The sequence below is a fragment of the Motacilla alba genome, chromosome Z, assembly GCF_015832195.1.
Source record: "Motacilla alba alba isolate MOTALB_02 chromosome Z, Motacilla_alba_V1.0_pri, whole genome shotgun sequence".
NCBI classification, from domain to species: Eukaryota; Metazoa; Chordata; class Aves; order Passeriformes; family Motacillidae; genus Motacilla; species Motacilla alba.
This window is the reverse complement of record NC_052046.1, coordinates 27,654,638-27,669,884: the sequence shown is the minus strand read 5'-3', so window position 1 is coordinate 27,669,884 and position 15,247 is coordinate 27,654,638. Positions and strand designations below refer to the sequence as shown.

The window sequence follows — 15,247 nt, the reverse complement described above, 5'->3', positions numbered from 1 at the left end:
GGGCGCTCTCCGCTCCTCCCTTCACGTGCGGGGTCAGGGGCTGGTTCTGTGGTCGCTTCCCGCCGGCTCCTCCCGTCAGCCAGTGCGGCGGGGAGCCCCGCCCCTGGCGGCGGCGCCGAGCGTGCCGCTCATGCGCGCTGCGGCGCGCGCCCGCCGCGCATGCGCGGGCGGGGCACACGAGTCCCGCGGAGCAGCCGGCGCGCGGCCTCTCATGGCCAAGCGGCGCGCGGAGCCGCTGATGTGCCACGTGCCCGTGAAGCGGCTGCTGCGCGAGCCGGCGCTGCCCCGCGCGGGCGAGCGGCGGCCCCGGGCAGAGCCGGGCTGCGCGGGCCCGGCTGCGCTCAAGCGCCCGCTGGAGGAGGCGGAGGCGCCGCCGGGAAAGCGGCTCGGGCCCGGCGCCCCCCGTGCGCAGCCGGGGGACGCGGGCGGCGGGCGGCGGCGGCGCGGCGGGACTGTGGCGCCCCAGGACGCGCCGGCGGCGGAGGGACGCGCGGGCGGCCGGGGCAAAGAGCGGGCCGCCGCCGCCGAGGTAGCTGTGCGGGACGGGCCCGCGTCGCTCGTCCGCGGGGAGGGAAGTGAGGGGCGGTGCCGGTAGCGGCTGAAGCGTGTCTGCAGGACACGGGTGTCGGCCGGGGGTGCTGGCGGGCTTTCGCCGGGCACGGCGCAGCGCTCAGTGCCGCCCAGGCTCGTCTGCGCCTCCTGGCCGCGGGCATCTTAAAGCTCCTTTTGCTTTTGTCTTCCTCGAGGCAAGAGAACTATCATCCAGCATTACCGGTTCCTTCCCCGCTACGTGCCGTGAAACAGCCTGTCCACCTTACCTGAGGTTATGCTCAGCTTCATCCCCGTCCAGCAGTGCGGTGGAAGCTTGCAGAGGTTATTCTGGTGTCGCCTCTGTTGTGTGAGGGTGAGGGTTAGGCTCACTACAGCGTCAGCTTCCTTCGTGTTATGACATTAATAGCAATGCCAGAACTGTCTTTAACCAAAATATTAAGCGGAGGCAGTGGTCTGAGGAAGGGCATCAATGTTGTAATGATTAGAGTATATTGAAACGACTTTTCTGGTTAACTTTGAACAATATACGTTTTTCTTCCTGGCCTTGACTGCATTTTACACAATAGTTCAGAAAACAAAATTTGGTACATATGAAGAAAATTGTAATTAAAAAAAGAAACTCAAAACGCCTGCACAACCAAAGCAGATTGTGATCAGATTTCACACATTTCAAACATAGAAGTTTGGTATATGTTAAACTAACTTTTTCTCCCACCTGGATCTTGAAAGACCAAACTGTTAGACTCAGTGATATGCAAGTGGCAGAAAGTCTAATCAGGTTAGATGGGCTTTGATTGGCAGTTGTAGACTCTAATTTTGGTAATTTGAGGCCTCTCATAGTATAACATCCACATATGTTCTGTAAAAATTAAAGTGGCTTTTATTTTTCATACTCTGCCTTTTTGTGTTTTCTTGGTTGATTGATTTGTTAGTGGGTTTTATTGATGATGGATGATGAAATTAAGGCAGGAAGAAAGTCAGAAAAAATTCTGTGTCATGTGAATATTATACAGCCATTTTGAACAAAAGTATTTCTTTTAGTTTTGAAGATGGAACACATGTATTCATAAGTGTAGTAATTAAAGAATTGAACAAACCTCTACCGAACAGTCTGACTCCTATCACAGGTATACTTGCTCTTGGTGTTACTTGGCATAATTTTGTAAGCTTTAGCAGTGATCAGAAGGCCACAAGCTCATTGAATTTCCACACAGTAAAGACTAGTTCTCTATATAAAATATTTTTCTAGGTGTGTATTTTTAACAGGTTGTTTCTCTTCAGCACAGTATTGTGTAAAAATGTTTTAGTTTTAAAATAAAGCTTGGTTAACACTTCAGGCTAGAGATATTTCTTCTGATTTTTGTGTGTGTCCTACCTGTATATTTTAAATACTTTATAATTATATTTCTGATTATGATTTTTACACCTTTCTGAAAATACAGTCTCTAGGTTGGTATTTTTCTTTGGTGTTTATGGCTTGTGTATTTCATTACATTAATAAGTATGATCAGGATATTTTTTAGTTCACAGTGGTTTTGTTAAAGTTTAAAGCATCATATTGTCCAGAGAAGAAAGATTATTTTAATTCAAAGTACACTTTTGCAGCTAGAGTTGGAAAACTTACTCCTCAAATATTATGCAACTTAGTCTATAGAAACTGAGCTTTTGTATCTCTGAGCTTGCCTACCTTGTTGCCTACCTTGACTGAACTTCTACTCAAAAACTATGTGGAAACATAGTTGAAGGTGAATGTTTGGTGGTTTATTTTGCCTTCTAGATACGAATGTTTAGTGTTTGTACCTGTCTTTTGTATTTTTTTTTTTTTTTCATTTTGACACTGCAGTATTGCTGGTCTGTAAACCTGAACTTTTGAGAGTAATTATGCATGTAGTCTTAGTCCAAACTTGAATACGTGTTTATGAGCTCTTAGACTAATCATTTTGAAATGAGGGTGCTGTCATTCACTTTATGCATACAAAGCATCAGGGTTCTGATTTTAAGTACTTAGCTCTCAGTTTTTTTAAAAAAAACTTACTAAAATCTCAGGGGAATTCAAATAATGCAGGGGAGAATTTGTAAAAGTGGTTGACAGTTTCTGAAACTGGACCACCTGAGATTTTTTAAAATAATTTGTTAGCCACCTGCCCTGCACAGTTCTGTGTGAGTGATGCTGCCTATGTTGCAATACAGACTGGAAAGTAATCCTTTCCACACTTGCCAATTGTTGTTAATGCTGTGCAGTACAAAACTTCCAGTTTACAAGAATGGGCAACTATTTGTAGTTTGGCTTTCTTCCAGTTTCAGTATAATCAATCCTTTTGTTCTTGTGTCATGGTGTCATTTAATTAGTTTTGGTCTCAATTATGGGAACTTTTGTTCTTTAATATTTTCTGAGGACAGACTTTTCCAATGAGGAAATTCACATTAGTAGTGTTCTACAGGCAAGGAGCCATCTTACTGCCATGAAATGCCTATACCTTTAATCCTCTCAATTATTATAGGTTTTAAATCATGCAGGGGTTTTGTAGCAGGAAGATGTTGCTTGGTACAATAGATTGTAGTTCAGGAGAGGTCTGTGTGGTAACAAATAGAAAACTGTATTCTTTAAATGAGAAGTATGGTGATTTTATGTACTTCTCTCTTTTGGGAAGACTGGGGAAAGCATAATTTTTCAGTATTTGAGAAGGCGTACAGATAATACTCACTACTGTTTTTTGGTTTTTTTTTTTTTTTATTCTGTTGCAAAACCAACGGACAAGTAATTAATATTTTCAAGAGCCACACTGTAGAGGGCCATTGAAGTTGACTTAGTCACAGTGTGGATTGCAGTGGTGCTTTGACCCCCCACAGACTGTGCTTCGGTATCTCAGGAATACCAAAACAATTACACCAGTTTATTTGTTAAAAATATTTCTGTTCAGTTTCTATTGCAGCTGAGACAGTGAAGTAAAATATTTGAAAATTTTAATTTTATGTTAGGAAAAATGCAGACCCAATATAATATGGAAATGCATTATTTTATAATTGTGTCAGCATACACTGTTTTTATATACCAGAAGAAAATACGTGCTCATGACCTAGGGAATGACTTAATTCATTCCTCTTCCTAGAAACATGTACAGCTTGGCCGTTGTTGATAACTGTGATATGTTTATGAACAGGCAGTGCACTTTCTCATAGACATTTAAAAAACAATTAAAATTGTGATGCCTTATTAAATTAGTAGATGATGTGTTTGTTTCTCCAAGGTTTTTTGAGATACTATCTAGTTAGATAGGTTGGAGCATTGTGCTCATAATGCCTCATAAAGGTTGTGGGTTTTCTCTCCATATGAGCCATTCATTTAAGAGCTGTACTTGCTGATCCTTGAGGGTCCCTTCCAGCTCAGAATAGTCTGTGATTCTTAAGCTTTCCTCTCTTGAATACAAAATTTAGATACAGAAAATAAGAAATAGAATGTTGTTTAAATACTATAAAATGCTTTCTTTATCCTGCATGTATCATCCCTCTGAGTTGCTGTTAAGAAGTTAACTATATTCTTTTGAATACCAGTTTCTAAATGTGCAAGGAAATTTTATACTATTACAAGAAGAAAAAGCAATGAGCCATTTTTGTATGCACAAGTTTTACACCTTTTTTTCTGAGCAAAAATCGTAAGCTGAAGAAATGTATGTAATTATGGACGTTGTTACATAATTCTTTGCAAGAATATTAAAAAAGGGAGCAGTAAATCATGATCTAGTTAAGAATCATAAAGTAGTTGTTAATATGTAATTGCTGATTAAAGCTTCCTAGTTTCAGTTTCTCATATAAAAAATTTCTTTTTATTATTTTCTGCTGCTGGTATACACATTAATGTTTTGTTAACTTTTTGTTTATTTGTCTCTTTTCAAAGCAAGAAGAAGAAGAATTCTGTCAATATAACTCGTTCCTGTACTGGAGAGCACCACTGCCTGCTATTGATTTGTCTGATATTCAGAACCTAGATGAAGAGACTCCATCGGGTGCTAAAACTGCTGCAAGGGCTGATACTGCAGAGACCGAAATGGAAACCTGATCAGTTGTTTCATAGCTGTGCATCTGTTCCCAGGAAACTTGTTTCCATTGAGATTTGGGTTTTGTTCCTTGGTGAATAATAAGCATGCTTATCTGGTCTTGGAGGAACTGTTGTGGCAGTCTTTAGAAGCAAATCTGAGTTGCCTTAGTGGATGGGATAAACAATATTGGGTACATAACAGGAAGCTGTCTGAAGGTGTGCAGTAAGGAGGACCCAGCAGTGTCTAACAAGAATACTTGAAGACACGGAGGCAGACTAAAAGAAGAATATAGAAAATTAGAACTTTGAGAAGCAATTAAAAGAAATGGGGATATGTTACATGTCAAAAGGAAATGCAAAATTATTTTGTCTCTCCTGAACAAAAGAAGTGTGGTACCTGAAAGTTAAGTATTTAACATGTGAGTTTATCATAAAGCACACAAACTCTTGTGATTTCTAATGTGTTTTTTTTTTTTCTGTATTATAGCTAAACCAAAAAATAAGAGTCCATCAAAATCGGACAAAACATTCCCTTTTCTATGCAAACCAAAAAACAAGTGTGACAGAGAAGGGGAAGGAAAAGGAGCTACTTTCTGCTGAAAGCTGCTGCTGTTCTGAAAGTTTTCACATTCTCATGGTGAAAAAGTTTTTTCACCTTCTGTTTTTCACATTATGGACAGCAGTGGGCGCCCAGGTTTTTATGTTTTTGGTTCATTCTAAAGTTACTGCTGTTCTTAGTCTTTGTGATGTTGCTTTGAACCAGTTGATAGCATCTGAATGACAGGTTTGGGCAGATGTGTCAAGAAAAGTTAGTGCAATATAAAATGACCACACACCCTCTTTCAAACTATACTGAAGGAGGTGTGTTTTTTGCAGAGACTGTGAATCTTGCAGAAAGTTTTTGCAGAAGTTCATTCAAATAGTGGTTTTTGCTGTGAAATATGAACTTAATGTTTGTGATTTGCAATTTATTTACAAATTGAAGTACAATTAGAAAGACGTCTTTAATAATAGACGGAAGTTGTATGGGAAGACTTACATTTTGGAATACGATTTGTCTTTAAGGATAGAAAACATTGTATTTTTTCTGTAATCACTATGGAAAAAGGCAACTTTTGAATTTTATTTTTTTCTATTAATGTGTTTGTTAAAGGACAATAAAGTTTTGCCTGTGTGTATGTGAAAGCTTTGGCACTATTACTTTGTGAAGGTCTTAACTTTATTTCATAAGCTTGCTGCTTCTGTATTCTTGTTTTACTAGGTCTTTTTGCTTAAAATAGTAAGGTTGTCTGCTTCCTTGGTAAACACTTGGAAACTTTTTCTGGAATTTGTGCTGCATAGGTATTTGTTACTTATTCATTTAACTTGTTAAGATCTCTGAATACCTTCTGAAGAAAGGAGGTGGCTTAGGGACTTAAGCATTTCACAATGCCTCTTCCAATATCCTTCTACCTTCTGCCATATTAGCTGGATAATATTTGGACAATATGTATTTTTCTCAGACAGTTTTAACATTTTGTTTAAGTTCAAATACACCAACTTGTCTTAGGAGGTACTTTGAAAATTTAAAAAAAAAACTTCTTTTCTGGCAAGAAGGCTATAAAACTGCTATTTCATGTTTACTATTACCAAAATAAATTAGTGAAAAAAGTAGATCTAATTATTTCTTGAGGGGTTTGAATTGGTTATATGATTAGGGGGTTTTGACCCTATATAATACATGCGTTCCTGTATTTGTGAGTGTTATAATATTTCAGACCATCCAGTGTTCTCAGGATCCAGTATTTTGCATTATTAGCTAGTATCTTTGCTCTAGCTCTGCTCATTTAAAATCTGCTTGGTGCTTCACTCATGGTAGATGTATCCTAGCAATAGCCTGCATTTTATTATTAAAATCTGTCATTCCACTCCTTTCATGGAACAGATGATGTTTTATTATGGTCTTTCAAATACATGTTTGATCTACCCCATAACCAGATAAATAAGTTCTTTGCAACGAATTCAGCTTGAAGTGTGCTGTAAGCCATATGTTTACTTCATTTGCAATTGTGCTGTAGGCAAGCACTTTCCTCATAGTTTTTTCCAGTTGTGGACTCTGTTACGGGCTGGAATGTTATGGCTACTTTTAGAGTGTTTCCTGAGCTGATTCATTTTTTCCATTCATCTCTTTGCAAATAGAGGTAAATTTAAAAGCCTTGGGAAACTATTTGAAATTACTCTTGAGAGTCTGAGTTATACAAAAGGCTGGAGCAGTAATGGGGAGTGTTGACAGATTACATAACTTTTGCACTAAAGCTGACAAAAGGTATGGTAAGAAATTGCATTTCTCAGTGCCTTGTGTCTCCAGATGCCATGTGACACTGAACTACCAAATTGCTGGTCTTGCCTTCTGACTCCAGTTTTCTAGATACCTTTCATTCAAAACTGCATATAAACTGTATGTAAGTGTAAGTTTTAATTTGTATATATATTAACATCAAGTGAATAGAAAATGTTCTTTTAAGATCAAGAAGTGCCATCACACATCGAGACAATTCGGTAGCTGCATACTGACTGACAGTTTTAATTTGATATGATTTTAAATTTCAGAATAAAAATTTATACTTTTTATAGTTAACTGGGATTGTATTCTCTAAAATATTTCTCTCTAAAAGGAAAGACCAGTGTTACAAGCTTAAGAACTTGTAAGGGGTAACCACATCTAGACACCATCCGGGTTGATCAGGTGCTGTATCAGCAAGTTGCACAGCAAGGGTACAGGAATAATAGTAAGTCAGATGTGGGAGTTAAATATGTTTCAAAGCAGATTTAAACAGCAAAGCAGCGTGACCAACATTTAATAAATCTTTTGCATTATTCTAAACTAAAGGCCTGTTTTACATCGTCTGATTTGTGTTTATTGAAGGGCTGCATTATGTTTATGGTTCCTATGATAGATAAGCCTCTGGGAGGAGATTAGAGCTCAGAGCAGATCAGAAAAGTGAAGAGCTACTGTGAAAAACAGGCTGCATAAGTGAACGTGTGTTGGGTAAGTAGACTGTGGTAGAAATAAAGGGGAAAAAAGTGGGGGATGGAAGGTGGGTGATCATGAAGTAACCGAGCCTGTGAGTGCAGGTATAGTTGGCCAGCAGATCAATGACAAGAATATTTTCAGCATTAGCTCCATCTTCAGCACAGCAACATTACAGTAATTTGAATATGGTATCAACTAAATGTGATAGGTTTCTCACTGTTTTGACAGTTGCTAGTTGATTTTTTTCCTGTTGGCCAGGAATTTAGTGGAGGTTAAAAAAGCATGCTTGTATATAGGAACTTGGAAAATATATAGGATCCTTCATAAAGAAGATAAAAGTGTGCAAATATACATGTTGCTAGGTGAAACTAAAATAATTAGTGTCCAGCATCTGCCAGCATCTTCTAACCAGAACAGTAGATTCATCTGGGGAAATTAATGTATTCTTTTGTGAAAGACTCTGACCTTGACTGTGAGGAGTTAGACTGCACCGACTCACCGTTGTCTGCAGCAAAACTTGTGCTCAATGCTCAAAGGAGCATTTCATAATAACTAATGTGCCTGGGCTGGCTTAATTACTTCTATGCCTACAGTTATAACTTTGACACTCTAGGTGGCAATACACATTCACAGAAAGTTACCATGGATCTGGAGAATGTTTTGGTCATGTTTTTATTCCAGACTGCTACTGAAAATTCAAGCAGTGACATCATGAATGCTAATCATTTCCTTACTTGATACATAAATAAGGGCAGATCAACTCACAACTCCCCGATCATAAGGAGAGACAAGGTTTTCGGCATAACTAGAGTAAAAACATTGTGTCAAGGAGTTTTGATTCATCTCTTAATTCTCTCCAAATCTCTTCATCCCCCAGAGAACCAAAAAGCAGCCAACCAAACCCAATTATCAATTTAATACGTGGGATTTTGTTGTCACTGCTTTGTATTGCTGTTTCCTTTAGTTAGAACTGGGGAACAAGCTTTATCAGATTGTGTGTTGGATGAAAACCTCAGTTGGGTGTCTGAAGGCTACTTGAAGTGTCTAATGTGAGGAGTGTCTAATATGAGGAAGAGAAAGGTAAGTGCTAGTTTAAAAGAAACTAACTCACAAGGAAGTATTAAAATGTTTGTATATAGGTAATTATTTGCGGTTTATGAAGAAAATTAGAGAAGGGAGATACTTACTTTCCTATTACCTGATTAAAATTCCTACCTCATGCTTTTTGTATTAGAGAATTTGATGGTGATGTATAGTATATTTTAACAGTATATTTTAATTACTGTTGCATTTGAAAGTGGTTAATGTTTTTAATGTTCTTGGTGAAGTATTCTTGTATTCATGACTTAGTCACTTCTAAGGACTTAAAAATAAATGTTCTTTTTTCTCTTAAAGCCATACAGATAATAACTTTTTTCCTTACTGAAGAAAGAAGGAGGTTTTTTTTATTAGCGGTACGTTACCATTCCCAGGGGAAAAAAATGTGAAAGCAGGATGGAGGCAAACTAAATTTTTGTTTCTATGTTTACTTTGTTTTTAAAAATATTATGGTGGATGATCGTTTTTCTGCTTTTGTTTTGTCTTATTTTACAATAATGAACTTTTGAAAGAAGGGATATGGACTAGCTAAGCATTACATTTTTTCCCACTTTATTTATGTGAATGGTTTCAGTTCATATTTGGATTGGAATATGATTAATTAAGTGCTTTACCAAGTATGAGATTAAGAAAATGAAACAAAAATAGCATTGTACTATCTGCAGTGAAGTTTAAGGTAGAGAAAAGCCTTTCATGCAGAGCTGTGAATGGAAATGAGCCGTTCATTGTTCTCTTGCACAGGTGAATTTTGTAACATCCTTCATTTGAGTAGTACACAGATGCCCTTCTACCTAAATTGAAACACAATAATAAATTTTATTGGATCTACTCAAAGTGTCAAATACCTCTCTCTGAAGCCTGATGCTACATGCTGGGCTTTTTCTTTTGATGCTTCTACTTGGAGAGTATGGAAACTTCTTTATTTTAGTTTCTTTTAATTCCTATAATTAAAAAAAAACCAAAACAAACAAAAACAACCACCTTATTTTGTTTCTGATTACATAATTATTATGTAAGAACTGCTTTGGCATAAAGTAAGCTACCAAAATCCTTTAGTTTCACGATCATCAGTTGGAAACCACAATTTAAAAAAAAAAAAAAATCACAAAAGGTTGCATCTGTGTATGCTATAATAGTTTTTCTTCTTTTACCTTTATGAAATTGGAGAAACCTGTGATTGAAAAGAGGAAAATCTACTTCAGACAAACCTCTGTATTTCTGAATGTGTAATGTGCAAATGCAGAGACACCAAAGACAGCTATTCATTGTAGAAATTTAACTCATAAAAATAATTCTGAAGTACGATTGTGAAATACAGTATGAAAATAAGAATCAGTCATACTAATTTGATGTGATTTTCACAAGGATGGAATTAAGCTTATTTTGTCTCCTAGGCTAGTCAGTTTCTCCTCAGAAAAGAAAAATACTTACCATGTTTTCCTATGAGGAAGGAATTTAGGAGAATACAAATTAAAATATCACCTATGCTGATTCCTATAATAATAAAAACTACAGTTTAAAAACACACTATAGCAATTAGGAAACGGATTGGTATAAAAATTATGTAAGGACTAAGACAGTGGGTTATAAGAGAAGAATGTTGTTTTAGAAATGGGTGATTGCTGCAAGGAAAGAGTAAACTTTATTTCTTGAATATAAGTAAGCTTAAATTTACTTTGCTTTCCTTTTAGAAATCTGGGTACCTTAAGGTGAAATTAGAGCAGCAGCAACAAACAGCCAAGTTAATGAGTTTGACTGTTCGTATTATGGTGTATTTCTATTATTAAGTACCCGATAGCTACTCAAAACACTATTTAAAGAATAGTTGTCATAACAGTGCTCTGCCTAGTTGACACCAGCATCTGCTGATAGCTGCCTGCTGCTTTAAACACAGGGTACTCAAAGCCATGCCCTGCAGGCCAGGTAGAGGTGAATCCAAATGGTTCCCTGCCCTTTCTGCTGTGGCTTGGCCATCAGGATGGGAACCCTTGCCCAGACCCCACAATTGCTAGGGTAGCCTGTGAAAGCCAACAGTCAAGTGTTTGTTCTTTGCCTGCAGAGCAGCCAGCAATTATTAAATGCACATGTCACATGAACATAGATGTGTCTTCGGCCTTTGGAAAGCTGGCACAGATAATAGACAGTATTATTCACCATGAAACTGCCCATATTCTTGCACTGTATAATCTGGCATTGCTTTAAGTCTTGTGTTCCACTCTGAGAATGGGTGTACTCAGTGTACTTCACAGATACACTAGTAAATTCAGGTTTTCCTCTTGCCTCCAGCAATAGGTCACTAAAGGACAGACTTCCTTCTTCCTTAGTGAAGTGTGCTGCTCCATGTACATTCATCACTGTTTAACCCTTGATTTTGAAGTATTCAATTTGTAGGTAATTTTAAAATTTTTTTTTGTGAATAGTTGATTTTTTGGTAAATAATTTTCAGTTAGTTCAAATTAAAGAGATCAGTCATGTGGATAAGGCTCTTTTTTCAGTGTTAAGCACAAAGATTTTTGTTTGTCTCCTCTAAAGCTTGAAGCATTTGCTTTAGCACATCTTTGAATATGAACACCTCTGTTTCCCCAACTCTAACTTCTGTATAGTCCCTGTGAGAAAGATACGACAAAAACATAGAATGTTAAGGGTTTGGAAGGGCCTTAAAATAATTTTGAAAATATTTAAAATCTAGTTCCAATCCCTGCTGCCATGGAAAGAGACACCTCCCACTAGACCAGGTTGCTCAGGGCCTTATTCAGCCTGGCTTAGAACACTGCCAGGGTTTGGACCTCTCCAGCTTCCCTGCAAGTCCCTTTCAGATACTGGAAGGTTGCTATGAGGTCTCCTCTCCAGACTGCACAGTCCCAACTTTCTCAGCCTGTCTTTGTAGTGGACATGTTCCAGTCCTCTTATCAACCTCACAGCCCTCCTCTGGACTTGCTCCAATAGTTCCATTATGTTGGGGACACCAGAACTGTACACAGGGTGGGTGACTCCAGGTGGGTCGCACAAGAGCCGAGCAGAAGGGCAGAATCGCCTCCTTTAATCTGTTGGCCGCACTCCTTTGGATGTAGCCTGGAATGCATTTGGCTTTCTGGGCTGCAAGTGCACACCACTGGCCCAAGTTGAGTTTTTAATCAACTATCACCCCCAAATCTTTGTCCACAGGGCTGTTCTCAATTATGTCTCTGCCCAACCTGTGGGTGTGTCTGAGATTGCCCTGAGCCAGGTGTAGGACCTTGCACTTAGGTTTGTTGAACTTTATGAGGTTTGCATTGGCTCGCCTCTCAAGCCTGTCAAGGTCACATCCCTTCCCTCCAGTGGGTTTGACTGCCCAACTGATCTTGATATCATTGGCAAACATGCTGGGGTGCTCTTGTTCCCAGTGTCTGTGTCTGCCAATAAGATGTTGAAGAGTATCAGCACACTACCAACCCCAGCTTGTATGAAAAGACTGGTGGGAAAGGAAAATACAAATGTTGAAAATTGTTTTGAGCTGAGGACTTGAGAGCTCTGGGGTAGTGTCTGGAGGAAATGTCATTAAAGAATCCATATGCCTGTCATTTGACACAGTCCAGGAAGCTAAGTCAGACAGAAATCTTACCTTCTAGGAGTATTCTGAAAGATAATACTTTTGAAAAATCTGTTGACCTCTCTGAGGGATACAAGGAATGAGAGAGCTAACAGAAGAGGGGCAATATTCCCTGAGGACTATTCTACAAAACGTTCAAGACTGCTTGTTCTTAGAAGTAGAACCTGTGTTATTGGTCAATAAAGGTCCCCAGAAACTTGGAAAATTTTAAAGGTGATACTGTTTAGTTACGCATACCATCTGAGGAGTCATTGAATGTTGAGGTAAAGACCACAATGTTATCCTTTTATCCTGGATCTTCCTTCTTCTTATTTGTCTTCACTACTTGAAACAAGGTTGTTGTGGTTTTTAGGGTAGTTAGGACAAGGTGTGAGAGATGCAGAAATCTTGACTCCATGTTTCAGAACGCTGATTTATTATATTATGATATATATTATATTAAAAAAACACACTAAAACTATACTAAAAGAACAGAGAGAAAGATGCATCAGAAGGCCAGACAGGAATAGAAAGGACTGAATAACAAAGGCTTGTGTCTCTCAGAGAGTCTGACCCAGCTGCCTCCTTGATTGGTCACTAAGTAGAAAGACTTCACATTGACCAATCAAGGAAGCACCTGTTGCATTTCACGCTAGTAGATAATAATTGTTTACATCTTGAAGCTGAGGCTTTCAGCTTCTCAGGAGAAGAAAATCTTGACAAAAGGATTTTCATAAAAATGTCATGGTGACAGGTTGTCATGAGGCAAATGGTGAGGTTCTGTCCCAAGTATCAAGAGAAGACAAGAGGAAGTAGCCTCAAATTGTGCCAGGGAGGCTTAGATTACATATCAGGGTAACTTTCTTCCCTGGAAGAGCTGCCAAGCATTAGGTCAGGCTGCTCAGAGAAGTGGTAAGAGTCACCATCCCCAGAGGTTTTTAAAAGATGTGTAGATGTGTCACTTTATGTTATTGTTTAGTGGTGGACTTTGCAGTGCTAGGTTAATGGCTGGTTTATCTTAGAGGTCTTTTCTAATCTAAATGATTCTATGGATCTATAATTGTTGTCCTGCAAAAGTACATTGTGCTTCTCTATAATTGTAAAGCATTATCCACATGAGGCAGAGGTTACTACACCTTTAAGCTGCCAAACACACTTCTACACCAAGTCCTCTTAGAATGCCTCCACTAATTTTCCCTACTAATTTTCTGTTAAGAAAATTTAGTAACAGAGACTAGAGACGCCATGTAAAATACTTTCTCTATTCTGCACTGTGATGTCCTGCTGTGGGAAGCAGTATACTGGTATCCATGGGACCATCACTGCAAGCACAGAAACTATTTGTGATTGTAACAGGATTAAAACATTCTATCACATTTTCTTCTTTTGGTCTATATCAAGGGTATTTCAGAATGCATTCCAGGGGAATTATGGTTGGTTTTTTGTGATTGTGACCATCATATTGACAAAACTTACCCCACTACATTCCTGGCCACTCGAAATTCTGAAGTTATAAAAATATTTTTTCTCACAGAATAAGTTCTGCAGGCTGTCCAATTGACTTTAAATAATTCTTCATTAATACAATGTCAGAACTATGTTCAGGGATTTTGAGCCATCCTCAGATATTAATAACTACTTGTTGCATGGGTGACGTGCCTAAAAAAGAAAACATCCTGTGTGTAATTCAATATTCAAAATTCTCTTCTTTCTTGTCTCATGTTGAGGCACATTTATCATGTGAACAAGTAAATGACTGACATTTATATGCCTGTCTGGGTTCTATCATCTTTTAATAATAAAAAAAAATTCTATTTGTGATGAGGGAAGTAATGTTCTCCTTTGCTGGCAGATCAGTTTCTAATATCAGTGTGCATTGGGCAGCAGGAGGGAAGATTTACTATGATCAGACCTGCAGCAATCACTGCATATATGCATACTGTGAAATAAGCAATAAAGCATGACTTAAGCTCACTCCCAGGAGGTTGCCTTCACACACTGTATGTTGAAGGCAAAGATCAAAGCAGAAAATTCTGTTCTGTTGTGGTTCAGAATCTGCATGGTAAAAAAATATTTATATTTTGTGCTATAATGAACAACATTCTGCCACAATGGCTTTCCACAGCATGCTAAAGCAGAGGCTGAAACAGTCATCCTCTGATGAGTGTGTTCAATATATCTGCTGCCAGCCTTTGGTCTTGGATTGACTTACACTCTTTCTTTAGTTTTGTTAAAGATAAGCCTGAAGGCAGGCTGATTTGTTGATGATGATATGAATGGGGAGAAATCTAGAAGCAAGTCTACCACTTTTATTCCTTGCTCCTCTCTTTGCTGCATCATCAGTTTTTGAAGGTCTGCTAGGGCACTAAGGCAAAGGTAAAGCTGTGCATATAGTCTTATGAAACTCGGTATCTTCAGTGTGCTTGGACATGATGAAACAATGAAACTGGGAGTTCCCTCTAAAACAGATTAGTGCATGAGATATAAATTAGTTTGGGCTTTTTCATTCTAAACTCTGTAGGAACATCTATTAGATTCTGCCTGATTAAACATGATGGATGGAAAAAACATCAAAAACATTTCCGTGTACTTTGCTCAATATGAGGTATGATATAACAAATCTTAGAGAGAGTGGGTATCTGGATATTTATGCCTTTGCAGGCCACCCATGGAAACAACAGAAACAAACCCATTCCTCTTTGGTAAGTGTTTGTATTAAGCATATTATCCTCCTTTGACATTGCTTTTTGGAATACTTGGACTTTGTAAACTATGGAAGGTGATTAATGAATTAATGCAGTCATACTTTGACAAGTATACATTTAACTTACTTAGGACATGAAAAGCAAGAGATATGATGCACTGTTCCTAACGAGCATCCAAGAACCGAACTGTCTGCACTGCTGTTGAGGTGACAGCTTAGACACTGGAAATACAGGACTAACAGAAAAGAAGCTTAAAAGATGGACAAGCAAGATAG

General features: G+C 38.5%; 1 protein-coding gene across 1 annotated transcript; it reads left to right on the top strand.

Moving 5' to 3' along the window:
* The first annotated feature begins 6 nt into the window (after positions 1–6).
* CZH9orf40 (chromosome Z C9orf40 homolog) lies at positions 7–15,207 on the top strand. Its single transcript, XM_038123978.1, has 3 exons — positions 7–529; positions 4,448–8,681; positions 15,103–15,207. The coding sequence occupies exons 1-2, from the start codon at positions 131–133 to the stop codon at positions 4,607–4,609; spliced, it is 561 nt and encodes a 186-aa protein (XP_037979906.1). The 5' UTR covers positions 7–130; the 3' UTR covers positions 4,610–8,681; positions 15,103–15,207.
* Positions 15,208–15,247: the final 40 nt, after the last annotated feature.

What these genes read in the sequence shown, in the direction of transcription:
- CZH9orf40 (XM_038123978.1), top strand. Translation starts at nt 131, where the DNA reads ATGCGCGCTGCGGCGCGCGCCCGCCGCGCATGCGCGGGCGGGGCACAC. An exon ending in AGCGGGCCGCCGCCGCCGAG is followed by an intron (nt 530 to 4,447) that starts GTAGCTGTGCGG and finishes CTCTTTTCAAAG; the next exon opens with CAAGAAGAAGAAGAATTCTG.